Here is a 27552-nt window from a genome sequence, read left to right on the forward strand (position 1 = left end):
CTACGTGATTACTCTCTCCTAGACCTGGTGTTCTTCCTAGGTTTCCTACTAGGCCTTTCAGTCACTTTTACTGAATCATCTTTCTCTGCCTTCTCCTTAACTGTTATTCTTCAATGTGCTATACTTTGCTGACTCATCTTACTCTACTATATTGCCTTAAGTGATCTCATGTATTCTCACAATGTTAATACTACTCAAGTACTGACAATGCCAATAATTTTATTTTCAGCATCAAATTTTCTAATCAGGTATATAATTGCTTTGCTGGTGGTCTCCATCTGGATATTACTTTTTACATGCAACAAACTTAAAACTGAAACTCACTGTTCCAACAAAGCTGCTCCTTCCTGTATTCCTTACCTTGGTTGTGGACTCGACTTTCTGTGTACCTGTTCTCTATTCCTTTAGCCTTAGTTCAGAGCATCATCCTTTCTTATAAAGATGATTTTAATAATAATCACCATATTTGACTTTTAAGTCAACTTTCACATTTTCTCAAGTGATTTCTCACAAATCTGGTCATATTTTAAAATAAAAACCCTTCGAAAAAGTCACTTTCATAGAAATCCCACGTTCACAGTGTGGCATCCAAGGCCCTTCATTATCTGGCCCCTTCCTATCTTAAAAGTTTCATTTTCCTAGCTCTTAACCATTCACTTCACATTCTAAAATATGGAACAGCCTAGTTGTTTCTCCAAAACAAACCATACTATTTCATAGTCCCCAGGTTTACACATGCTATTCACACCACTTGGAATAAGTTTCTGATTCTACTTCTTGTCTCTATTTATGTCTCTATTTAACTTTAAAAGAATTTTTCCTAAATAAGCCCTTCCACAATAGTTAATTACTTCTTTCTCTATTCTACCTGGTATCTTACACATTTTTCTACTTTTTATACTAAGTATTTATTACATTGTGTTGCCTCATTTGTGTCTCTAATTTTTAAATTCCATGAGAACAGGGAGTATCATGTTTATCTCTGTTTAGTGCCTAGCAGAATGCCACACTCATATTTTATGATAAAAAAAAGTTTAATAAATTTAGTGGGCAAGAAAGCAAAAACTTAGAAGTATAGCTTTTTCATATTAATAGCTAGATTTCTGGAAGACAAAGATGATATAGAAAAAGATGAACAATTAGTTATCCAGATATTATTCATAAACTGGATTTGGAATTCTAGACCATAGCCTGCGACACTAAAGTGAAGGACACTTTGCTAAAAATGGAGTCCAGATGAGGTAGCTCATGCCTGTAATCCCAGCACTTTGGGAGGCTGAGGCAGGTGGATCACTTGAGGCCAGGAGTTTGAGACCAGCCTGGCCAAGATGATGCGACCCTGCCCCCTACACACACACATCTCTACTGAAAATACAAAATTGGCCAGGCATGGTGGTGTACACCTGTAATCCCAGTTACTTGAGTGGCTGAGACACGAGACCCGCTTGAACCTGGGAGGCAGAGGTTGCAGTGAGCTGAGACTGCGCCACAGTACTCCAGCTTGGGTGACAGAGTAAGATGACTCTGCCTCAAAAAAATTTTAAAAATTTTAAATCAAAAAAATAAAAATGGAGTATATGTCTCTTTTAAAGATGAAGAAGATGATGATGAAGTATTTATCAAGAGCTAAACAATCTGTTCAAACGGTGTTTAAACTGAATATAAAGGGAAAGAATAAAAGTTTTGCAGTAAACACATGAAGTCAGTAAGAAATGATAATGGCCGACAGTAAGAAAGGAAAAAAGTATAAAAGCCTCATGTATGCCACACAAGAAAATAACTAGGAATAGGTCCAGAAACATAACTACAGCTTCAGATTTCTGTAAATTAATAAGAACATAAGCAGTAAATAAAACATACTTGAGATTTCAAAACAATATGGTTAAGGGGAGACCTGGAGAATAGAACTCAAGATTGAGATGTGACATGGGAAGAGATGAGAATAATTCTCAGAGGAAACTAATAGAATCTAGAGCAGCCTTGTCTGATAGAACTTTGTGCAATGATGAAAATGGTCTATATTTGCCCATGTGGCTATTGAGCACTTGGTATTTGCAAACAAGGAATTACATTTTTCATGTGAACTTTAAATTTAATGTAAACTGAAAGCAATAAGCAGTTAGCAGCTACCATAGTGAGCAGCACAGACCTACAGTCTCTACAACATTTATGTATAATGTCAGGCATTTAATTAAAAAATAGACATAATAACAGGAAAATGAAACTCATAGTCAACAGGAAAAAAACTCAATAGAAACGGAGTTAGTGATGACACAGATACTGGATTTAGTAGTCAAGGACTCTATTTTAATTATTATAAATATGTTAAAGTATCTATAAGAGAAGATGTATATAACTGATGAAGAAATGCAGAATTTCAGGTAAGATATGAAAACTTAAAAACAAAACAAAACAAAAAGAAACTCCAGAACTGGTAAATATAATATCTGAAAAAATTAAAGAACCCTTATAATAAATTTACTGAGGTAAATGACACCTAATAGAATGTTTTGGCAGACAGAGGAGATGTCTTCTTTTAAGTGACATATCTCTATATATTATATCTTTACTTTCTATCTATACAAAAACAAGTGGCTGCCTTTAGAGGTGATGAATTCCTCAGAATTAATAATCTTCAGGCATAGGTAAGAACACAATTTGGCAGAATGTAGTGAAATAGAGGTAGACAGAATGTCCTCTAAGGTTCCTTACAATCTTGAGACTCAAAGATTTTATCAAATGGCAATGAAATGTGAACCAAAATATAATTTAGTTATACTTACATAACAGAAAGACATTTCACACTATAGTTGATTCTGAACAAAGATAAATTTTTACCATGTAAATACACATACCATTAAAGTTTTAAAATACAAATACTTTACTAAATAACCACATATTAATCATCAAACAAAATTTAAATTACCCTCTTGTCCATTTCATAAGATGAAGCTTCTGTACTTGGTAAAAGATGGGTGATAGTAGCTATTAGGATCTGTAAGCAAAAAAAAATTTTTTAAAAAGGAGCTCTATATATGTCAAATTAATGGTACATTCTGAAACTGAATTGTTAAATTCTGAAGTGATACAAAACCTACTGCTGCAAATTTATTCTAAACACATTAACACTGTTATTTCAAAGTAATGCTTAATAGGCAAGCTTTTCAAGTACACTTAACTATCAATTATTTATAATCCTCATGTATGGAACCAAAATTATATATATTGTGTCAACCATAAATGGGTTTCTTCCCAATTCAACGGGGTAAATCAATATGTATAAACACACAGAAAATATATGTTCATTATAGAAAAATTAAAAGATACAGATAAGAAAAAGACTAATAAAAACCATCATAGGCTGGGCACAGTGGCTGGCCCATACCCACTCTGGGAGCCTGGGTGACAGAGACCCTGTCTCAAAACAACAAAAAACCACTGTAATCCAGTCACCTGAAGAAATCTACTCTATTGCCTTTCCAGGCCTTTTATTTAAACACACACACACACACACACACACACACACACACACGGCTTTTTAAAATAATGTGACTTTTTATTTATTTTTTTGAGACGGAGTCTCACTCAGCCACCCAGGCTGGAGTGTAGTCGAGTGATCTCGGCTCTCGGTTCAAGTGATTCTCTTGCCTCAGCCTCCTGAGTAGTTGGGATTACAGGTGTGGGCCACCACGCCCAGCTAATTTTTGTATTTTTAGTAGAGACGGGGTTTCGTCACGTTGGCCAGGCTGGTCTCGAACTCACAACCTCTGGTGATCCGCCCACCTCGGCCTCCCAAAGTGCTGGGATTATAGGCATGAGCCACCGTGCCCAGCCAAATGTGGCTTTTTAAATTAACATATATCATACACCGAATATTATTTGAATAAATATAAAGTACAGAATACAAAGTAAATGAAAAAGACATTACTTAAAAAAAGGCAAAATCTTCATATACAGTGTTATCATTTACCCCGGAAATCATTTAGTCTCATTTAATTTTTTTATGTGCATGTTAAAAATGTATAGGTATATATTTATTGTATTTTTATTTTCGTTGTATTGTATGCTATTACATTTTTAGAAATTATTGCCTCAATGCAGTAAGTAGAAAATTCCTCTAAATACACTTTATACAGACAAAGATTTTACTCACTAGTGCGATACTTACTACATTCAGTGCTGTAACAGAGGCTGGTAAGATGACTGAGTGGGAAAAGCATGAACTTTGAAATCTTACAGACTTGGGTCTGAGTCCTGTTCTCTTAGCTTATGACTCTCATATAGTTATTAAATCCTCAGTTCTCTCATCTTAAATAAGGGGGGAGATTAGCGACAGGGAAGGGAATAATCTATCTCAAAAAACTTCTAAGAATTAAATGAGATATCATATGAAAAGGTGACTGGTACATGGTAGGTGTTTAATAAATATGAGTTCTCATCTTTCCTAAAAATGTTATAAAGACAGGAAGATAAGAATGATAAATTCTAGTTAGGGAGAGCAGATGGGGATTTTTATTTTTTGAGGAGATGGTATTTAAGCCAATCACTGAAAGATGAGGGCACTAGAGAAGAGAAGCAAAGCATTTCAGATAGGAGGAAGAAAGCCAGGGGTATGTTTAAGTGATGATAAGCAGATTCATTTGCCTGAACAACATGGCGTTTCAAAGGAATCTGTATATGATTCTTAAAAAACCAGTTGAGTTCTCCTGTGGAGGCCCTGAATTCACAGCTAAAGAATTTGGGCTTCATTTTACAGTCAAAGGAAAATCAGTCCTTTTTTTTTTTTTTTTTTTTTTTTTTCCGGGTACGTGATATGGTAAGAGCCATGTAAATGTGAATGATGACTTTAAGAGCAAGACCACAAAAACCAGAAGGAGGCAACACCAATATCTCAAGAAAGAAATAATGAAGGACTGAAGTATGTCAGGTGTTGCAGGAAGCACAGGAGATAACAAATTAGAATGAACAAAAATTCACAAATGACTGGCTAAAGAAAAAAGAAAAAAAATAATGTCCTGATTTTGCTAACTGGAATGATGGTATGTTTTCCCTACTTAAGAGGGAATGAAGCGGGAATGAAGCAACATGTATGTTTATGAAGACAATGACATAGGTTTACACATAATTTTCACTACAACTAATAAATTGTTTTTTGTTTAACTGTTTGTTAAGACAGGGTCTTGCTATGTTACCTAGGCTGGCCTCAAGCGATCCTTCCAACTTAAAGTCTCCCAAAGTGCCTGGATTACAGGCATAAGCCACTGGGCTTGGCCTAATAAATTGTTTCTAGTGCTTTTACTTTGTCCAAAACCAGGAATACAGTCTTCTAACATAAAAGACAAGGGAACTATCAAGAACTTTGATACCACAAAAAAGCATGATGGGTAGCCATTATTTAGCTATGTAAAAAAAATTTTAAACTATTAAATAATTTTACAATTCAAAGTATCCAAATCTAAAAAAAATTTAACAAGGTCATAATAAATAAATGAGAAATTACTTACTTGAATAATTTTCAAGGGAGAATCAGGCTGGTAAATCTGAAGTCTAGGTACATAATGAACCAGCATGTGAAGCATGTTACAAGCCACGTGGGCTACTGTTTTATTAGTAAACTGCAATAACAAAAAAAAATTGTTTTAAAAATTTTCTTGATGAACTTTTCATCAAAGCATTATCTGCTGAAATTTTTTACATTTCATATATTTGTAGGATTATAAATCCTACATTTATAAGTGATTAAGATAAATCTCCAGCTGCAAAATAAAAAAAATCACAACACATTCTAAAGACACGTACAACTTTAATTTTCCTTTGTAATGTTTGACTGTCCTCATTAAAGTTTTGTTGCATTTTCTCTTATGCGGATTTATGCAATGGCCTCTAAATCACTATTCTTTTTATCAATCTTTGCCCCGTTCCAATCAACTATTCACCACACTTCCAAATTAATCTTCTATAGCACTGTTATGATACTGACATTATGCTTAAAACTCAGATGACTCCCCAATGGCATAAAGACAAACTTCTTATGCTTCTCTATGTCCACATTTCACCCACACTTCAAACCCCAATGTGTCTCCTCTTTTCCAGTCTTCTCTGATAACTAAGTCAAAATGATTTCTGTTTCTTCCGAACTCAATCAGCAGTTTATATTATACACTCAGTTTATATTATATACCCATTTAGTACTCTCTGGTTTTTATGTTTTATTATTCTCATTTTAATCTTTTTCAGCTACTATTAACATCTTGAAGCTAGTATTTATAAATTTTTCCTATTGTTATCCCTCACTCTGTCTAGCAACGTGCCTCATAGTAAATCTTTAGAAATATCTGTCATGTAACTATTATTTAAAAATATTTATTAACTACTTTGTATGTTTACAGTCTTATACAGGTGCTGTGGGTTTTTTACAAGTCTTAAAACAACAATAATATCATGCATCCTTTCATAAACAAAGAGTACTCATTTATTCATTCAGACTCTCCAAATAATTACATTATTACTACTGAAAAAATCTTGTTCTGCCTACAAAGAAGGCGCTTAACTTGAAAAGATAAAGCAAAAAAACTGAACAGCTCAAGAATTCAGGGAGTGGTAATAAAGATCAAAGAGCAGTAAGTTACAGAAATACTAGTTAAAAAAGAAAAACAGAAAAATCCTATATATGTTTTAAATCATGGGTTTCCTTTTTTAGACATCTACCATATATAGTTTAGGGGCAAAGCTAAATACATAAAAAGTTGAGATAAAAATGAGTCACCATGAGTTATACCTGATGTAAATGACGAGTTGATGGGTGCAGCACACCAACATGGCACAAGTATACATATGTAGCAAACCTGCACGTTGTGCACATGTACCCTACAACTTGAAGTTTAATAATAATAAATAAATTAAAAAAAAAAAAAAATGAGTCACCATAAAGATACCCTAAATTCAAGAAATAGAACAATTTTTAAGGAATGAGTCAGGATCAAGAAAATAAAAGAATAATAAAGTAATGAAAACATTTACTAAATGTTACACAAGATATAATAAATATTTGGAGGAAAAAAACATGCATTCTCTACTATCTTAATATATTTCACTAAACAGTTTTATTTACCTTTAAGGAAACACAAATCACATTCAGAGCTTCCTTAATTTGAGGATGATGAGACTCATGAACTAGTTCTTCACAAATCCAAATACCTAAACTACAAAGTGCTACACATCTGCAAAAAAGGCAAACAACAACGGTTACATAAAATGAAACCACCACCACAAACATGACCCACAATGAACTGACACAGAATGAACATGCACGATTTAAAACGAATTAATGAACTTGTTACTCTAAACATTAACTGGTAACCAAAGAAGAGAAAGTATGAAGAAAGCAGAATCCTAAAACTTCTGAGCCTAATTTTCTATTATAATTTACTAAGAAGACTATAGGCTGGGATACCACACACGTTTTTAAAAAATCCATGTTAACAGACTGACATTGCTACAAGCCTTCCCAAACAAAATGTAACCTGCTTTCAAAATGGAAAGTGTAATTTTATTGACTGACAACAGCAAAATGAACTTAAGTAAAAACATGAAGCTGATGGAGTATGTTAAATATTTTTGTATATTTTAAATTTAACACTTCTAGCTACACATTATTTTTAAAACAAATTGAGAACATAAAATTTATGTAACTTATTTTAAAATCCAACAGAAACAGAACTTGTAGAATTTTTATCCTGTTCCCTAATGTATTGCAAAGCTTCATTTCTATAGCAATATAATTTCAGCTGGGTGTCAGCTTGAAGAGAGTTATTTAATGATTAGAATCAGTAAGGACTCTATTAGTGTGTTCAAGTTTAAGCTTCTGATAAAATGCATAATGGTTCTAAGTTTCAAAACAGTCATCTTCTTCTAGTATCCTGTTATATATGCCATGTCCAGATACTGATATTCTTAATTTCAGTGGAAGGCTAAACTTCAGAAAAATTCAATGCAGATTTTTCTTCCTTAACACAGTAGATTTAGTATATGTTTTTTTAGAAACTTATATAAGTCTCTTCTTTTAGTCTAGAGTGTTAAGGCTACCAAACTGTTTACTATGAAAATTACCTGAGAGTCTTCTAGATGAAGTCTACTACTTTATTTTTTCCCTACTGTTGTTCATCCATAAATCCTAGGTAATATTTGTAGCATTAACTAACCAAGCTTCGGGTTTAGCTATGGAAACATCTATAATCCTAAAGCAACAATAAACTCTGAAGTGAAGCAAAGCTCTCCATGGATGCAGCTAACTAAAGGCAGAGACTGAGAATACAAATGTTTAACAATTTTTATTGTAACACGAGGAGGTAAGAAAGGATATATATATTTTTTTCTTGCATGTAGAGTTTCCTACACCCCCCTCCACAAGATGTCAGAATAATCTAGATTATTCCCAGCATATAGCTTAATTCTCTGCTCCTGCTCAGACTGGGAGTATTAAGTTTCTTTTTTCTTTTTTTGAGACAGAGTCTCACTCTGTCTTGCCCAGGCTGCAGTGCAGTGGCACGATCTCCGCTCACTGCAACCTCCACCTCCCCGGTTCAAGCAATTCTCCTGCCTCAGCCTCCTGAGTAGCTGGAACTACAGGGCTACACTACCACACTCGGCTAATTTTTTGTATTTTTAGTAGAGATGAGGTTTCACCACGTTGGCCAGGCTGGTTTTGAACTCCTGACCTCAGGTGATCCGCTCTTTTCGGCCTCCAAAAGTGCTGGGCTTCCAGGCATAAGTCACCATGCCTGGCCTGGGAATATGTTTCTAAAAAAACATATACTAAAAAGGTATAGAAAAACAAGTTGAGACAATGCTTAAATTCAGCTTCTGGGGTTTTTCCATATTCTCCATAACACAAGTTGTTGTGTTAATGATTCCCAGGTCTACTTCTAGGCAGCTATGTTTTAGGTTTCCACATTCTTCCACTTGAGGAGCAACATAGTTTTGTTTTGTTTTGTTTTCAAAAAGCAAAAGCTCTACAATTTTAAGCACTAAGGTCAAACTTGGTATTGCCACTTCTTAATTGTGCATCTAATGAGCCTCTGAAGACAAACTGCCAGGGTTCTGTCATATCTAGATGATAGGGCAGATTATTGAAATTCCCTGGGTTCTAGTTTTCTTTTCTGTTAAAAGGTGGATGAAAATTATACCTGTCTCATAGAGGTATCACAAAATTCAAAGAGATAACAAATATAAGGCACTTAGAACAGTGCCTAGCACACACATACAAAGGGCTTTAAAAATGTTAGCTAGCTTGCCTACACCCCCGTCCCACCAGTTATGCATTATCAGAGACTTACTGTTAACTTTCTAAGCATCGGTATCTGGCTAGCAAAACTGGAAGAAGAGGGTGATTCTATTAAACTCTCAAAATTGTGATGAGAATTAAATGAAACAATATTATACGAAAATCCTTGTAAACTTAATTGGGATTAGCGTAAAAGAACAATTTTCTCAAAGATATTTGTTTTTAGTTAGCTTGGCTATTAAGAGAGAAAAATATGCAATTAAAATTTTAAAAACTGGAGCTATGTCTTAATTTAAACAAATGGTTCACTGTACATTATTTTTATTTGCTGGAAAAAGATTTAAATTAGAATAAGAATCCAAATCATCAAAGCCATGATCTGTACCTTTTGAACTTTGGGTCAAAAAATGTGTAGATAACTGGAAAACGGGAGCTTTACAGAGATGTAGATCTGAGGAGTAGTAGCACAGACTAATGTTGCGGCAAATGATGTACTATTAGAATTAGCATCAAGAAATATAAAATATGACTTAATGTTATTTTGGGGAAGAGAAGAAACATGGTATGCTACTAGTAACCTGCTAATTTAAATCTCAATCTTTTTTTGAAAAGGTTTTGTAAAACAGAGAAAATGTCAGCTTTTATTTCTTAAGACATTTAGAAAAAAATCGAAAACTATGACTTATATTCTATTTTTAAAAATCTTGATCAAATATTTATAAATATTAAAATATACTATTTCCTTAGGTATATTACTTTCTATAATAAAATATTTTATTTTAATTCAATTTAACAAAAATTCATTGGGTACCTGCTACTGCATTTCAAGGTACTGCATAAAAGACACTGACAAATATAACTGAATAATAAACAAAATGTACTTAAATAAAATAAAATTAAAACAAATCATTTCAGAGATAAAGAGTGAAGTTACTGAAAAAGGTGACTAGGATTCTGTTTATGAAGAATGGTTAGTATTTAAATCATGAAAATAAGTAAGAACACTTAACCATTCAAGTAACTTAAAATTGTAATTCAGAATGGCTTTTATGCATCTAAAACAATCTGGGCTGCTATAAAAATTCAGTCAACTTCTAATATTCCAAACACAGAATAGTTACATTCAGTCTAAGACCTACCGTGCAGGACCAGAGGGCTCATCTCTTGCCGAGCTTAATACAGTTTTGATTATAAGTTCCTAAAATAAGGGGGAAATAGTTAACAGCAATGACTGAGCTTTCACTCATTAATTCTACAAATATTTACTAAGTAGTTATTAAAGCAGTCTTTGTTCTCATGTACATATTACCATTAAAGAGACCAATATTATTTATAAAAGTAGCTAAAGTTTCTGAAATTTATAGCCAAAAGCATATGTTCAAAAAAATAACATTTCTTCCTGATTAGAAGAGTGATAAAGGCAGATAATTAAAGTAGAATTAATAGCTCATAGGTATGAAGGTTTTAAAAATTGTGAGAAATATCATTACAAGTCAGAACCAGATGGCTTCACCAGTGAATTCTACAAAGTATTTCAAATAAAGAATCTGAGAAGAATCCTTCTCAAACATTTCCAAAATACTGAAGATGAGCGAATACTTCAAAACTCATTTTAAGAGGCCAGCATTACCCTGACATCAAAGTCAAACAAAAGCATTACCAGAAAAAAAAAATTAATTACAGGCCAATATCCCTGATGAATATAGATGCGAAAATCCTCAATAAAATACTAGCAAACCAAATTCACCAGAAAATTAAAAGGGTCATATGTCATAATTAAGCAGGATTTATCATTATGATGCAAGGATGGTTCAACATATACAAAGCAATAAAACTAATACATCATATTAACAGAACAAAGGACAAAAATCTTATTATGTCAATAGGTGAAGAAAAAGCACTTAAGTAGAATACATAGCTCAAAGGTATGAATATCCTTTCATGATAAAATATAAAATTTTTTTGCATGAAAAATATGACATCCTTTCGTGATAAAAACTCAACGAATGAGGTTGTAACTCAACAAATGAGGGTGTACCTCAACATAACAAGCCCACAGATAACATCATAATCAACAGCAAAAAGCTGAAAGGTTTTACTTTAAGATTAGGAACAAGATTAAGATGCCCACTCTTGCCACTTCTATTCAATATAGTATTGGAAGTCCTCGCCAGAGCAATTAGGCAGAAAAAAGAGAAGGCATCCATACTGGAAAGAAAGAATTAAAGCTGTCTCTGTCTACAGATGACATAATCTAATATATAAAAAACTCTACAGACTCCACCAAAAAACTGTTAGAACTAATAAACTCAGTACAGTAGCAGGAAACAAAACATACAAAAATCAGTTGTGTTTCTCTACACTAACAGTGAACTATCTGAAAAAGAAATTAAGAAAATAATCCAATTTAACAATAGCATCGAAAACAACAAAATACTTAGGAATACGCATAACAAAAGAGGTAAAAGATCTGTATGCGGAAAACTATAAAACACTGATGAAAGAAACAGAAAAAGACAGAAATAAATAGAAACATATCCATGTCCATAGATTACAGAATTATTAAAATGTCCATACAATCCAAAGCAATCGGACTTCTGGGTATATATATCCAAAGGAAATGAAATTAGCATGTCAAAGAGATAAGTGCACTGCTATGTTCATTGCAGAATTATTTACAATAGCTAAGATACGGAAAAAACCTAAGTGTCCCTTGAAGGACTAATGGATAAAGAAAATGTGACACACCCACACAAATACATGAATACACATACAATAGAATACCACTCAGCCTTTAAAAAGAAGGAAATCTTGTCATTTGTGACAATATGAATCAACCTGGAGGACATGATGCTATGTGAAATATGAGAGGCAGACAAAGACAAATACTGCATGTTCTCACCTACATGTGGAATATAAAAAGTTGAAGTCTTGGAAGCAGAGAGTACAATGGTAGTTAGCAGGGGCTAGGGAGTGGGTGAAACAGGAAAATGTTGGTTAAAGGTTACAAAGTTTCAAATACGTAGGCTGACTAAACTCTGGAGACTTAATGTACAGCATGGTGACTACAATTAACAGTGACTACAGGTACCAGTATCGTACACTTGAAACCTGCTAAGACAGTAGATCTTGGTTTCTCTTACTCCTTCTCATCAAAAAAAGGTAACTATGTGAGGTGATGGATATGTTATTTGGCTTGATCTTTATCACACTGTATATGTGTATCAAGACACCATATTGCACACCTTAAATATACAAAATTTTTGTCAATTTTACCTCAATAAAGCTAAGGGAGAAATATTCATCCTTAATAATTTGTAAAATATGACAATGAATTTTGAGACAAGTTAAAATATTAGTTAAAATTATGTAAATGAATAAAATATTTAAAGGGGAGAAAGCAAAGAAGAAATACAAGGGTAAAATATTGAACTGGATATATGTTTAGCAAATAGAGAAAAGAAAATTAGTCGATTAAGGAGTCAGAATACTTAGGCGAGAATCTGTGCAATAAAAGACAAAGAGACATTCAGAAAAGGACACGAACACCAACAGGGTCAAATATTATAGTGGCTCAGGAGAACAAAAATGCCATTAGATTTATGTTTTAAACACAAAAAAGGATATGCTCCTAATGAGCATTCAAGCTTTTGTGTCTGGAGGATACTGCAATCAATAGAAAAAGAGGGAATCTGGGAGGGGGGGCAGAGCAAGATGGCCGAATAGGAACAGCTCCAGTCTCCAACTCCCAGCGCCAGCGACACAGAAGACTGGTGATTTCTGCATTTTCAACTGAGGTACTGGGTTCATCTCACTAGGGAGTGCTGGACAATCGGTGCTGGTCAGCTGCTGCAGCCCGACCAGCAAGAGCTGAAGCAGGGTGAGGCATCCCCTCACCTGGGAAGCGCAAGGGGGAAGGGAATCCCTTTTCCTAGCCAGGGTAACTGAGACACACAGCACCTGGAAAATCGGGTAACTCCCACCCCAATACTGAGCACGTGGGCACACCAGGAGATTATATCCCACACCTGGCCGGGAGGGTCCCACGCCCATGGAGCGTCCCTCATTGCTAGCACAGCAGTCTGCGATCTAACCGCAAGGCAGCAGCGAGGCTGGGGGAGGGGCGCCCGCCATTGCTGAGGCTTAAGTAGGTAAACAAAGCCGCTGGGAAGCTCGAACTGGGTGGAGCTCACAGCAGCTCAAGGAAACCTGCCTGTCTCTGTAGACTCCACCTCTGGGGACAGGCCACAGATAAACAAAAGCAGCAGAAACCTCTGCAGATGCAAAGGACTCTGACAGCTTTGAAGAGAGTAGTGGATCTCCCAACAAGGAGGTTGAGATCTGAGAAGGGACAGACTGCCTGCTCAAGTGGGTCCCTGACCCCTGAGTAGCCTAACTGGGAGACATCCCCCACTAGGGGCAGTCTGACACCCCACACCTCACAGGGTGGAGTACACCCCTGAGAGGAAGCTTCCAAAGCAAGAATCAGACAGGTACACTCGCTCTTGAGCAATATTCTAGCTTCTGCAGCCTCTGCTGCTGATACCCAGGCAAACAGGGTCTGGAGTGGACCTCAAGCAATCTCCAACAGACCTACAGCTAAGGGTCCTGACTGTTAGAAGGAAAACTATCAAACAGGAAGGACACCTACACCAAAACCCCATCAGTACGTCACCATCATCAAAGACCAGAGGCAGATAAAACCACAAAGATGGGGAAAAAGCAGGGCAGAAAAGCTGGAAATTCAAAAAATAAAGAGTGCATCTCCCCCGGCAAAGGAGCACAGCTCATCACCAGCAACGGATCAAAGCTTGACGGAGAATGATTTTGACGAGATGAGAGAAGAAGGCTTCAGTCCATCAAACTTCTCAGAGCTAAAGGAGGAATATGTACCCAGCGCAAAGAAACTAAAAATCTTGGAAAAAAAGTGGAAGAATTGATGGCTAGAGTGAGTAATGCAGAGAAGGTCATAAACGAAATGAAAGAGATGAAAACCATGACACGAGAAATACCTGACAAACGCACAAGCTTCAGTAACCGACTCGATGAACTGGAAGAAAGAGTATCAGCGACTGAGGATCAAATGAATGAAATGAAGCGAGAAGAGAAACCAAAAGAAAAAAGAAGAAAAAGAAATGAACAAAGCCTGCAAGAAGTATGGGATTATGTAAAAAGACCAAATCTACGTCTGATTGGGGTGCCTGAAAGTGAGGGGGAAAATGGAACCAAGTTGGAAAACACTCTTCAGGATATCATCCAGGAGAACTTCCCCAACCTAGTAGGGCAGGCCAACATTCAAATCCAGGAAATACAGAGAACGCCACAAAGATACTCCTCGAGAAGAGCAACTCCAAGACACATAATTGCCAGATTCACCAAAGTTGAAATGAAGGAAAAAATCTTAAGGGCAGCCAGAGAGAAAGGTCGGGTTACCCACAAAGGGAAGCCCATCAGACTAACAGCAGATCTCTCGGCAGAAACTCTACAAGCCAGAAGAGAGTGGGGCCCAATATTCAACATTCTTAAAGAAAAGAATTTTCAACCCAGAATTTCATATCCAGCCAAACTAAGTTTCATAAGTGAAGGAGAAATAAAATCCTTTACAGATAAGCAAATGCTTAGAGATTTCGTCACCACTAGGCCTGCCTTACAAGAGACCCTGAAGGAAGCACTAAACATGGAAAGGAACAACTGGTACCAGCCATTGCAAAAACATGCCAAAATGTAAAGACCATTGAGGCTAGGAAGAAACTGCATCAACTAACGAGCAAAATAACCAGTTAATATCATAATGGCATGATCAAGTTCACACTTAACAATATTAACCTTAAATGTAAATGGACTAAATGCTCCAATTAAAAGACACAGACTGGCAAACTGGATAAAGAGTCAAGACCCATCAGTCTGCTGTATTCAGGAGACCCATCTCACATGCAGAGACACACATAGGCTCAAAATAAAGGGATGGAGGAAGATTTACCAAGCAAATGGAGAACAAAAAAAAGCAGGGGTTGCAATACTAGTCTCTGATAAAACAGACTTTAAACCATCAAAGATCAAAAGAGACAAAGAAGGCCATTACATAATGGTAAAAGGATCAATTCAACAGGAAGAGCTAACTATCCTAAATATATATGTACCCAATACAGGAGCACCCAGATTCATAAAGCAAGTCCTTAGAGACTTACAAAGAGACTTAGACTCCCATACAATAATAATGGGAGACTTCAACACTCCACTGTCAACATTAGACAGATCAACGAGACAGAAAGTTAACAAGGATATCCAGGAATTGAACTCATCTCTGCAGCAAGCAGACCTAATAGACATCTATAGAACTCTCCACCCAAATCAACAGAATATACATTCTTCTCAGCACCACATCGCACTTACTCCAAAATTGACCACATAATTGGAAGTAAAGCACTCCTCAGCAATGTACAAGAACAGAAATTATAACAAACTGTCTCTCAGACCACAGTGCAATCAAACTAGAACTCAGGACTAAGAAACTCAATCAAAACCGCTCAACTACATGGAAACTGAACAACCTGCTCCTGAATGACTACTGGGTACATAACGAAATGAAGGCAGAAATAAAGATGTTCTTTGAAACCAATGAGAACAAAGATACAACATACCAGAATCTCTGGGACACATTTAAAGCAGTGTGTAGAGGGAAATTTATAGCACTAAATGCCCACAAGAGAAAGCAGGAAAGATCTAAAATTGACACTCTAACATCACAATTAAAAGAACTAGAGAAGCAAGAGCAAACACATTCGAAAGCTAGCAGAAGGCAAGAAATAACTAAGATCAGAGCAGAACTGAAGGAGATAGAGACACAAAAAACCCTCCAAAAAATCAATGAATCCAGGAGTTGGTTTCTTGAAAAGATCAACAAAATTGACAGACCGCTAGCGAGACTAATAAAGAAGAAAAGAGAGAAGAATCAAATAGATGCAATAAAAAATGATAAAGGGGATATCACCACCGACCCCACAGAAATACAAACTACCATCAGAGAATACTATAAACACCTCTACACAAATAAACTAGAAAATCTAGAAGAAATGGATAATTTCCTGGACACTTACACTCTTCCAAGACTAAACCAGGAAGAAGTTGAATCCCTGAATAGACCAATAGCAGGCTCTGAAATTGAGGCAATAATTAATAGCCTACCAACCAAAAAAAGTCCAGGACCAGATGGATTCACAGCTGAATTCTACCAGAGGTACAAGGAGGAGCTGGTACCATTCCTTCTGAAACTATTCCAATCAATAGAAAAAGAGGGAATCCTCCCTAACTCATTTTATGAGGCCAACATCATCCTGATACCAAAGCCTGGCAGAGACACACAAAAAAAGAGAATTTTAGACCAATATCCCTGATGAACATCGATGCAAAAATCCTCAAGAAAATACTGGCAAACCGGATTCAGCAGCACATCAAAAAGCTTATCCACCATGATCAAGTGGGCTTCATCCCTGGGATGCAAGGCTGGTTCAACATTCGCAAATCAATAAACATAATCCAGCATATAAACAGAACCAAAGACAAGAACCACATGATTATCTCAATAGATGCAGAAAAGGCTTTTGACAAAATTCAACAGCCCATCATGCTAAAAACGCTCAATAAAGTCGGTATTGCTGGAACGTACCTCAAAATAATAATAGCTATTTATGACAAGCCCACAGCCAATATCATTCTGAATGGGCAAAAACTGGAAAAATTCCCTTTGAAAACTGGCACAAGAGAGGGATGCCCTCTCTCACCACTCCTATTCAACATAGTGTTGGAAGTTCTGGTTAGGGCAATCAGGCAAGAGAAAGAAATCAAGGGGATTCAGTTAGGAAAAGAAGAAGTCAAATTGTCCCTGTTTGCAGATGACATGATTGTATATTTAGAAAACCCCATTGTCTCAGCCCAAAATCTCCTTAAGCTGATAAGCAACTTCAGCAAAGTCTCAGGATACAAAATTAATGTGCAAAAATCACAAGCATTCTTATACACCAGTAACAGACAAACAGAGAGCCAAATCATGAATGAACTTCCATTCACAATTGCTTCAAAGAGAATAAAATACCTAGGAATCCAACTTACAAGGGATGTAAAGGACCTCTTCAAGGAGAACTACAAACCACTGCTCAGTGAAATAAAAGAGGACACAAACAAATGGAAGAACATACCATGCTCATGGATAGGGAGAATCAATATCGTGAAAATGGCCATACTGCCCAAGGTTATTTATAGATTCAATGCCATCCCCATCAAGCTACCAATGAGTTTCTTCACAGAATTGGAAAAAACTGCTTTAAAGTTCATACGGAACCAAAAAAGAGCCCGCATCTCCAAGACAATCCTAAGTCAAAAGAACAAAGCTGGAGGCATCACGCTACCTGACTTCAAACTATACTACAAGGCTACAGTAACCAAAACAGCATGGTACTGGTACCAAAACAGAGATATAGACCAATGGAACAGAACAGAGTCCTCAGAAATAATACCACACATCTACAGCCATCTGATCTTTGACAAACCTGAGAGAAACAAGAAATGGGGAAAGGATTCCCTATTTAATAAATGGTGCTGGGAAAATTGGCTAGCCATAAGTAGAAAGCTGAAACTGGATCCTTTCCTTACTCCTTATACGAAAATTAATTCAAGATGGATTAGAGACTTAAATGTTAAACCTAATACCATAAAAACCCTAGAGGAAAACCTAGGTAGTACCATTCAGGACATAGGCATGGGCAAAGACTTCATGTCTAAAACACCAAAAGCAACGGCAGCAAAAGCCAAAATTGACAAATGGGATCTCATTAAACTAAAGAGCTTCTGCACAGCAAAAGAAACTACCATCAGAGTGAACAGGCAACCTACAGAATGGGAGAAAATTTTTGCAATCTACTCATCTGACAAAGGGCTAATATCCAGAACCTACAAAGAACTCAAACAAATTTACAAGAAAAAAACAAACAACCCCATCAAAAAGTGGGCAAAGGATATGAACAGACATTTCTCAAAAGAAGACATTCATACAGCCAACAGACACATGAAAAAATGCTCATCATCACTGGCCATCAGAGAAATGCAAATCAAAACCACAATGAGATACCATCTCACACCAGTTAGAATGGTGATCATTAAAAAGTCAGGAAACAACAGGTGCTGGAGAGGATGTGGAGAAATAGGAACTCTTTTACACTGTTGGTGGGATTGTAAACTAGTTCAACCATTATGGAAAACAGTATGGCGATTCCTCAAGGATCTAGAACTAGATGTACCATATGACCCAGCCATCCCATTACTGGGTATATACCCAAAGGATTATAAATCATGCTGCTATAAAGACACACGAACACGTATGTTTATTGCGGCACTATTCACAATAGCAAAGACTTGGAATCAACCCAAATGTCCATCAGTGACAGACTGGATTAAGAAAATGTGGCACATATACACCATGGAATACTATGCAGCCATAAAAAAGGATGAGTTTGTGTCCTTTGTAGGGACATGGATGCAGCTGGAAACCATCATTCTTAGCAAACTATCACAAGAATATAAAACCAAGCACCGCATGTTCTCACTCATAGGTGGGAACCGAACAATGAGATCACTTGGACTCGGGAAGGGGAACATCACACACAGGGGCCTATCATGGGGAGGGGGGAGGGGGAAGGGATTGCATTGGGAGTTATACCTGATGTAAATGACGAATTGATGGGTGCTGACGAGTTGATGGGTGCAGCACACCAACATGGCACAAGTATACATATGTAACAAACCTGCATGCTATGTACATGTACCCTAGAACTTAAAGTATAATTAAAATAAATAAATAAATAAATAAATAAAATAAAATAAAATAAAAAAAAGAAAAAGAGGAAATCCTCCCTAACTCATTTTATGAGGCCAGTGTCATCCTGATACCAAAGCCTGGCAGAGACACAACAAAAAAAAGAGAATTTTAGACCAATATCCCTGATGAACATCGATGCAAAAATCCTCAAGAAAATACTGGCAAACCGAATCCAGCAGCATTCAAAAAGCTTATCCACCATGATCAAGTGGGCTTCATCCCTGGGATGCAAGGCTGGTTCAACATATGCAAATCAATAAACGTAATCCAGCATATAAACAGAACCAAAGACAAAAACCACATGATTATCTCAATACATGCAGAAAAGGCCTTTGACAAAATTCAACAGCCCTTCATGCTAGAAACTCTCAATAAATTAGGTGTTGATGGGATATATCTCAAAATAATAAGAGCTATTTATGACAAACCCACAGCCAATATCATACTGAATGAGCAAAAACTGGAAGCATTCCCTTTGAAAACTGGCACAAGACAGGGATGCCCTCTCTCACCACTCCTGCTCAACATAGTGTTGGAAGTTCTGGCCAGGGCAATCAGGCAGGAGAAGGAAATAAAGGGTATTTAATTAAGAAAAGAGGAAGTCAAATTGTCTTCCTCTTTGATGACATGATTGTATATTTAGAAAACCCCATCATCTCAGCCCAAAATCTCCTTAAGCTGATAAGCAACTTCAGCAAAGTCTCAGAATACAAAAATCAATGTGCAAAAATCTTTAACAATTGTGTAGATTTCAAAAAGAAAAGAAAGAATACAAATTTTATTGCATATACTTTCTGATTATAAAATAATTTGAGTGCTAAAAATTAGCATCTCATTTCTTACCTTAACATCTGTAAACTGAGACACAGCAACATCAGGAATGTTGGGATGAAGAGAAGGCAGTTCACAACATAAGTTGGGAAAGCAAACCAAAGATCCCAGAAGAACTTGTGCTTCTACTCTTGGTGCCTATGTATCACATTTTTAAAAAGTTTAAAAATATACTGGTGTTATGAAATTATCAGAAAAGATGCTTTATTATCCAACTACATTAGACAGGGAAGTGATATATAAAACAAAATTTAAAAAGGAAAGGGAAAACACAAAAAGATTTAAGTTTCCATTTATACTTTCCACATGAACTACTGTTATTGTTAATAAATGCAATAAACAAGTAGCACAGCTTTCCTCAAATCGGCCACAGTTAGTAAGACTGTAAAAACAAATATACCTTATCTACAAGCATCAATTCACCCTAATAAGTAAAAATATAAATAATTTTAAAGGTAACTCACACATTGTGACATACTGTTCTAATAAGCTGATGACTTAATTTCACTAGATTATATTTATTACCAAGCATGAATAAAGAAGAAAAAACATTAACTATATGAAAGAGGAACCAATCTAGATGGTTTTCATGATATTATGCACATAAGAAAAGCACTGCCTATACCACTTACTAGAAGCAACATTAGAATTTGTCTGGACTTGGACTGCCGATGAAGGTAAATTTTCATCTTTTTTCCTTAGCTGTATTTAGCCATTTCTGAATTACCAACACTGAACAATTCTTTTTTCTCTTCTGCCTTCTTACATGCCCATCAAACATCAACATCCTCCTACTAATATATTGTTTTATTTACTAAAACATCTGCAAATTGATTTATATGTTTAATAATACCTAACAAAAATGCTAAGCACAAATCTATTAGAAATATAATACTTCTATTCACATAAATTGAGAACCAATCTCCAAGAGGATTTCCACATCTGAATAAATATTGTAATAGAGGCAATGGTGTAATACTCTATTACATGATTTTCAACAAAACAACTTGTTTCCAGATTAAAAAACAATCTGGATTTAAAGATACAAGGCAGCAGTATAAAAGGGCAGAGTGAACTCAGATCTACCATTCCAATTTAAAATAAAAGTTATCTTATACAAATGAAATTGATCTTAAAAATCAGTATTTAATGAAAGAGATTAGCTGAGAGTTTTTCTATATAGGTAGATGAGGTAACTGAATATTCAGGTATGTGGATATAATGAGGGCAGACATGGAATGTGATCATAATTAAGAAAGGCAAAACCAAATCAATTATTCCATTATCGAGCTTTCTATGTAATATAGTCTGTCTTAAGGGCTGGAGACAAGAAGTTAGCTAAGACACTGTACTTATCCTTAAGAAGTTTACAGTCCAGGGAGAGAGAGAGATTTGTAAACAAACAATTAAAATACAGGCTCATGTAATATAAAATATGCAGGCAAATCCATAAAGACAGAACATAAATTTGAGTTACCAAGAGTTTGGGGTAGGGAGATGTATATGAGCAAGATGGTGATGATGAAGATGTTCTAACAGTGACTGTGATGATGAGGGGGTGGGGGGCAGACAGCATTAACAAAAGGGAGATGATATGAACAAAATCTAAAATAAGAATACAAAGAGCAAGAATTGGACTAGGTGTTTCCTCCCTTTTTATTTATTTATTTTTTTTTAAGAAGGAGTTTCACTCTGTCGTGCAGGCTGGAGTATAGTGGCACGATCTCGGCTCACTGCAACCTCTGCCTCCCAGGTTCAAACAATCCTCCCATCTCTCCCATCTCAGACTCCTGAGTAGCTGGGATTACAGGCGTGCACCACCATGCCCGGCTAATTTTTCTATTTGTAGTAGAGATGGAGTTTCACCACGTTGGCCAGGCTAGTCTCAAACTCCTGACCTCAAGTGATCTGCCTGTGTCAGCCTCCCCAAAGTGCTGGGATTACAGGTGTGAGCCACCATGCCCAGCCTGGACTGGGTATTTCCAACACCACCAGAGGAAATGACTTGTTTTAACCTTATTATGGAGATATGTTATGCTTGATTCTTGCAATGATTTAGTTTCCTATGCAGCCTTTCTCAACAGGTATCCCTCATATGAACCAGAGAATGCAAAAAATGACTATATTCTACATTTTCTCAAGGATGTTACATAATGCACAGTATTAGATACATAAGAGAGAAATTAGTCATTTCAAATGGATTAGTTACACAAAATAGATGCCTTATGACATTAGGGCTTAATTATCCTGCAGAATCTTGAAAAAAGCTGCAGGAAATGTGCTGACTAGTCATCTGGAATAACCCATTGAACACTACTAGTTTTCACAGTAAATTAATAAAAAAGGACATTGGTTTATATATTGGCATCTTCTGAATTCTATCAACTTTTGCTAGTATCCAAGAGATTTATAGTCTATGTACTTTGATTATACTATAACCCTGTGACTTGTTTACCATCTCTAGTTTGTCTTCCATTAATCTACTGCCAGATTAATACTTATTTAACAATCCCAAAGGATGGATTCAGTCATCTCTCTCACCACTTTAAAAAAACTTAACTGCGGCTAGGCGCGATGGCTCATGCCTGTAATTCCAGCACTTTGGGAGGCTGAGGCGGGCGGATCACAAGATCAACAGATCAAGACCATCTTGGCCAACATGGTGAAACCCCATCTCTAGTAAAAATACAAAAATTAACTAGGTGTGGTGGCGTGCCTGTAGTCCCAGCTACTCAGGAGGCTGAGGCAGGAGAATCGCTTGAACCCAGGAGGCGGAAGTTGCAGTCAGCCGAGATCATGCCACTGCACTCCAGTCTGGTGACAGAGCGAGACTCCGTCTCAAACAACAACAACAACAACAACAACAACACTTAACTGTTTATCTAATATAGCATTATAATCTGATTCCTGGCATTCAAGACCTTTCCAAAATGTAGTCCAAAGCAGTGCTTCTCAATCTTTAATGATTTTGCCACTTACTTGTGATCTAGTTAAAATGCAGATTCTGATTCAGTAAATAGGTCTGGGATGGGGTCTGAGATTCTGCATTACTAATGAGCACCCAGATCATGCTAAATGTTTCTGATGTGCAGATCACACTTTGTGTAGCAAAGATCTAAAACACCTTTCTAAGGGGACCTTCATACACTGTTGGTGGGAATGTAAATTAGCATAGCTGCTATGGAGAACAGCAAGAAGGTTCCTCAAAAAATCAAAAATAGAACTTCCATATAATCCAGAAATTCCACAATTGGGTGTATATACAAAAGAAAGGAAATCAAGATATCAAAAAGATACCTGCACTCCTGTGTTTACCACACAGTATTCACAACAGCTAAGACATAGACTCAACTTATGTGCCCATCAACAAATGAATGGATAAAGAAAATGTGGTACTTATACACAATGAAACATTATGTAGCCATGAAAAAGAACAAAATCCTGTCATTTGCAGCAACACGGGTAGAACTGGAGAACATTATGTTAACTGCAATAAGCCAAACACAGAAAGACAAATGCCACATGTTCTCTTTCATATGTGGGAGCTAAAGTGGATTTCATGAAGATAAGAGAATAGATTGGTGGTTACCAGAGGCCCGGAAGCAGGGAAAGGAGGAAAGAAGAGGGAAAAAAAATAATATAAATATATTTAAAATATAAGGCTGGGTGTGGTGGCTCATGCCTGTAATCCTAGGACTTTGGGAGGCCAAGGTGGGCAGATCACCTAAGGTCAGGAGTTTGAGACCAGCCTGGCCAAAATGGTGAAACCTCATCTCTACTAAAAATACAAAAATTAGCCCAGCGTGGTGGCAAGTGCCTGTAGTCCCACTACTCGGGAGGCTGAGGTGAAAGAATCACTTGAACATGGGAGGCAGAGATTGCAGTGAGCCAAGATCGTATTACTGCACTCCAGTCTGACTGACAGAGAGAGACTCTGTCTCAAAAAAAAAAAAAAAAAAAAAAGTGTATATTAAAAAATGATAGCTCAGGTACTCATGCCTATAATCCCAGCACCTTACAAGGCCAAGGCAGGGAGGATTACTTGAGCCCAGGAATTCAAGACCAGCCTGGGAAACATGGTGAGACCCTGTTTCCACAAAAAGTTAAAAACATTACCAGGCATGGTGCCTGGGACTACAGGTGTGTGCCTACAGTCTCAGCTACTTGGGAGGCTGATGTGGGAGGACTGCTTAAGCCCAGGAGGTAAAGGCTGCAGTGAGCCTCGATTGTGCCACTGCACCCCAACCTGTGCTACAGAGCAAGACCCTATCTCAAAAACAAAACAAAACAAACAGAAAAATTAATTGAAATGATAAAAATGGTAAATTAGATATGTATATTTTATCTCGCTAATTTTTTTTTTTAAAAAATAAAGTACCTCTCTATTCTTTTTGCCTATTACACTCTTACAGATTAACTAGCTCCTAAACAAAATGGATTATTTGTCATTCCTTGAATACATCTCCCTCATGCCTGTTTACCTCTGTCTGGAATACTGTTCCTCATCTCCATTTTTACTTAAACAAATACTACTAATCTTTCAGGGACATAGTCATATATATTTTCCATGAAACCTCCATGATAGCCCTAAACAAATAAGATCTCTCCATTCTCTGAATTACCAAATAATTTCAACAAACTTATATTGCACATATAAAGTGTCAAATAATGTTCCAATCATGTTACAAATCCTTATAAACTAATCCTATGAGGCAAGTTATCTTTATTTTTTTGTTTTTTATTTTTTTTGAGACAGAGTTTTGCTCTTGTTGCCCAGGCTGGAGTGCAATGGTGCGATCTCGGCTAACTGCAAACTCCGCCTCCCGGGTTCAAGCGATTCTCCTGTGTCAGCCTCCCGAGTAGCTGGAATTACAGGCATGCGCCACCATGCCCAGCTAATTTTGTATTTTCAGTAGAGACGGGGTTTCACCATGTTGGTCAGACTAGTCTTGAACTCCCGACCTCAGGTGATCCACCCGCCTTAGCCTCCCAAAGTGCTGGAATTACAGGCATGAACCACCATGCCTGGCCATCTTTATTTTATAGATGAAGAAACTGACACACAGAGACATTCAGTAACTTGCCCAAGGTCACACAGCTCATAAGTCGCAGAGCCAGGATTTGAACCCAAGCAGGTCAGCTCTAGACAATGCTTTTAACTACTATGCTGTGCTCCTCTTATTGGTACCTATTTGATGCCCTACATTCTGGAGTTGTTAATATACTTCTCCATATCCCCGGCAGCAGGCATTATGTTGCTTGAGCACAAAGTATTATCCAATTTATTCTATATCCCTCTGTATTTCACCTACAAAAACATTCTGTACACAAGGGGAGGAGGAAGTTTAATAACCACAAAAGAGCTCAGTACAAGGTTGAGTATATACTAGGTGCTAAATGAACACATATTCAGTAACTAACCAAGCATGGTGCTATGCTAGGCTCTGGAGATACCAAGATGAGTAAGACATGATTACTGTTTTCAGGGAACTGGAAAAACAGGGTTATACAGCTATAAATACCGCTGCTGCTTTGTCTGTTTCCACTAGGTGACTGTATCCAGTTTCATGGCTTTAAATATCGTCTATAAGCTAATGTTGCCCAGCTTTTATTTTCAGTCCTGACATGTCCCTTGAGTATATGCAATTATTCTTTTGACATCTTCCTCATGGATGTCTAACATGCATCTTACTAGGCCCCAAATAGAACTCCTTCTATTCACTATTGATCTTTCACTGTTGCAGCTTAACAATGAAATAAGGTATATTAAACTGCTCTTCAAGTTACACAGTACTAGACAAGTATATTTTTCTCACAAAAACCCTTAGTTTTTTCTAGTAGACTTCCAGTTATTATTTTTTATTTACATTTTGCTCCAGAGTGATCCTTCCAAAATATAAATTTGATCATCTAGTCCTTGCTTAAAATCCTTCAATGGTTATTCATTCCTTCCTTAGGCTTCCATCTAACATTTTCAGCATTACTGCCTTCCTCTCTAGCTCACCTCTTCCACTTACAGATGAACATATTCCATTTATACCAGTTTACTTAGCATTGTCTCACAATTCCACGACCGTATGAAAATCTTCACATGCAGTTTGAGAGTTTACTCCTGGCTGGGCGCGGTGGCTCACGCCTGCAATCCCAGCACTTTGGGAGGCTGAGGTGGGTGGATCACAAGTTCAGGAGTTCGAGACCAGCCTGACCAACATGGTGAAACCCTGTCACTACTAAAAATAGAAAAATCAGCTGGGTGTGGTGGTGTCTGCCTGTAATCCCAGCTACTGAGGAGGCTGAGGCAGGAGAATCACTTGAACCCGAGAGGCAGAGGTGGCAGTGAGCCAGGATCACACCACTGCACTTCAGCCTGGGCGACAGAGACTTTCATCTCAAGAAAAAAGAGAGAGAGAGAGTTTATTCCCAGGACGTATGTCCTCCTATGGTGGTTGTCTTACCACTTTTTAAAAAAAATATATATAAAATTGTTAAAGACAATATATATTCAGGGTGTACAATACGATGATTTCATATACATATACACTGTGTGATGATGACTCACCATTGTTTCTTACCTCTTGCTATAGTCCATTGCTCGCTCTTTGCTTTCTTCCCTCCGTTTCTTTAGATTTCCTCAACTTTAAATCCTGTTTTGCTTATCAGATTTTACTGATTTTAGTGCTTTCTTATATTTCAGAATTTCTTACTTTTTTTAATGTAGGAGAAGCAATCAATTCCAACTAAATTACAAAATTTCCTGAATATCATCTTGTTATGTTTTATCAACTCTGTTAGTTGAATCCTGGCTAACTAAAGTTCGTTATATGATAAGGAACAGGAAATGACTTACATTGAGAAAAGCTGAAGAAGCCACTCTACCAGCTGCTACAATAAAATCCATAATAAGCATTGTGGCACCAGGCAAACCAAGTGAAAAAAACTGAGGTGAGCAGTGTTTGATGATTGTATTGACAATATCCTTAGAATAAAGAAGGAAAAAAGAATATCACATATGTAATCTTGAGTATCAGCTAATCAGTATCATTAAAAATAGATAATATATGAAATAATAAAAAAGGTAATTACTGTACATTGGCTAATTGGAAAGACTAATTTCAATTCTTCCAAATAATCCATGCTTAATATTATATTCTATCAATGGAAAGTAAACTGAAAATACATTCATTTAACTGGCATAAATAACAGCACTTTTTTCACACTAGAGATTAAGGAAGGCTCTTTGCTTCAGAAGGTTAAAAGTACAAGGCCCCCACAATGTAAAACTAAACTGCATAGCAGTTTTCTCCTGTCACCTAGTTGCTTCTGTGCAATAACTCTGGTTTCTGAATCCACATGACCTGTTATGTGACAATGGAAAGATTCTCTTTTTAAAATAAACTGAAGTCCTTTAATGATAGGTATCTAGCCTCAGAAATCTAGACCTAGGCACTTTTAAGGGAATGTTCCTAACCTGATTATTAATTTACTTTGTCTTTGGAATTTACTATGAGGATACAGTGTATTCAGTTGTATTATTCAGTACAACTTATCTTAAACAAAAGCTCTCTTT

General features: G+C 36.5%; 1 protein-coding gene across 8 annotated transcripts in view; it reads right to left on the reverse strand.

The window, feature by feature from the left end:
• Positions 1 to 27552, reverse strand: part of RALGAPA1 (Ral GTPase activating protein catalytic subunit alpha 1) — a 276648-nt gene that overhangs the window by 112702 nt on the left and 136394 nt on the right. For all 8 annotated transcript variants that reach the window (XM_007986490.3, XM_007986488.3, XM_037983898.2 and 5 more), the window contains 6 exons: positions 26833 to 26961; positions 19998 to 20123; positions 10423 to 10481; positions 7112 to 7220; positions 5505 to 5615; positions 2927 to 2995 (listed from right to left, as the gene is read on the reverse strand). In XM_007986490.3, coding sequence (XP_007984681.1) covers positions 2927 to 2995; positions 5505 to 5615; positions 7112 to 7220; positions 10423 to 10481; positions 19998 to 20123; positions 26833 to 26961 — 603 coding nt within the window. The remainder of the gene's footprint in view (positions 1 to 2926; positions 2996 to 5504; positions 5616 to 7111; positions 7221 to 10422; positions 10482 to 19997; positions 20124 to 26832; positions 26962 to 27552) is intronic.

This window comes from Chlorocebus sabaeus, chromosome 24, assembly GCF_047675955.1.
Source record: "Chlorocebus sabaeus isolate Y175 chromosome 24, mChlSab1.0.hap1, whole genome shotgun sequence".
NCBI lineage: Eukaryota > Metazoa > Chordata > Mammalia > Primates > Cercopithecidae > Chlorocebus > Chlorocebus sabaeus.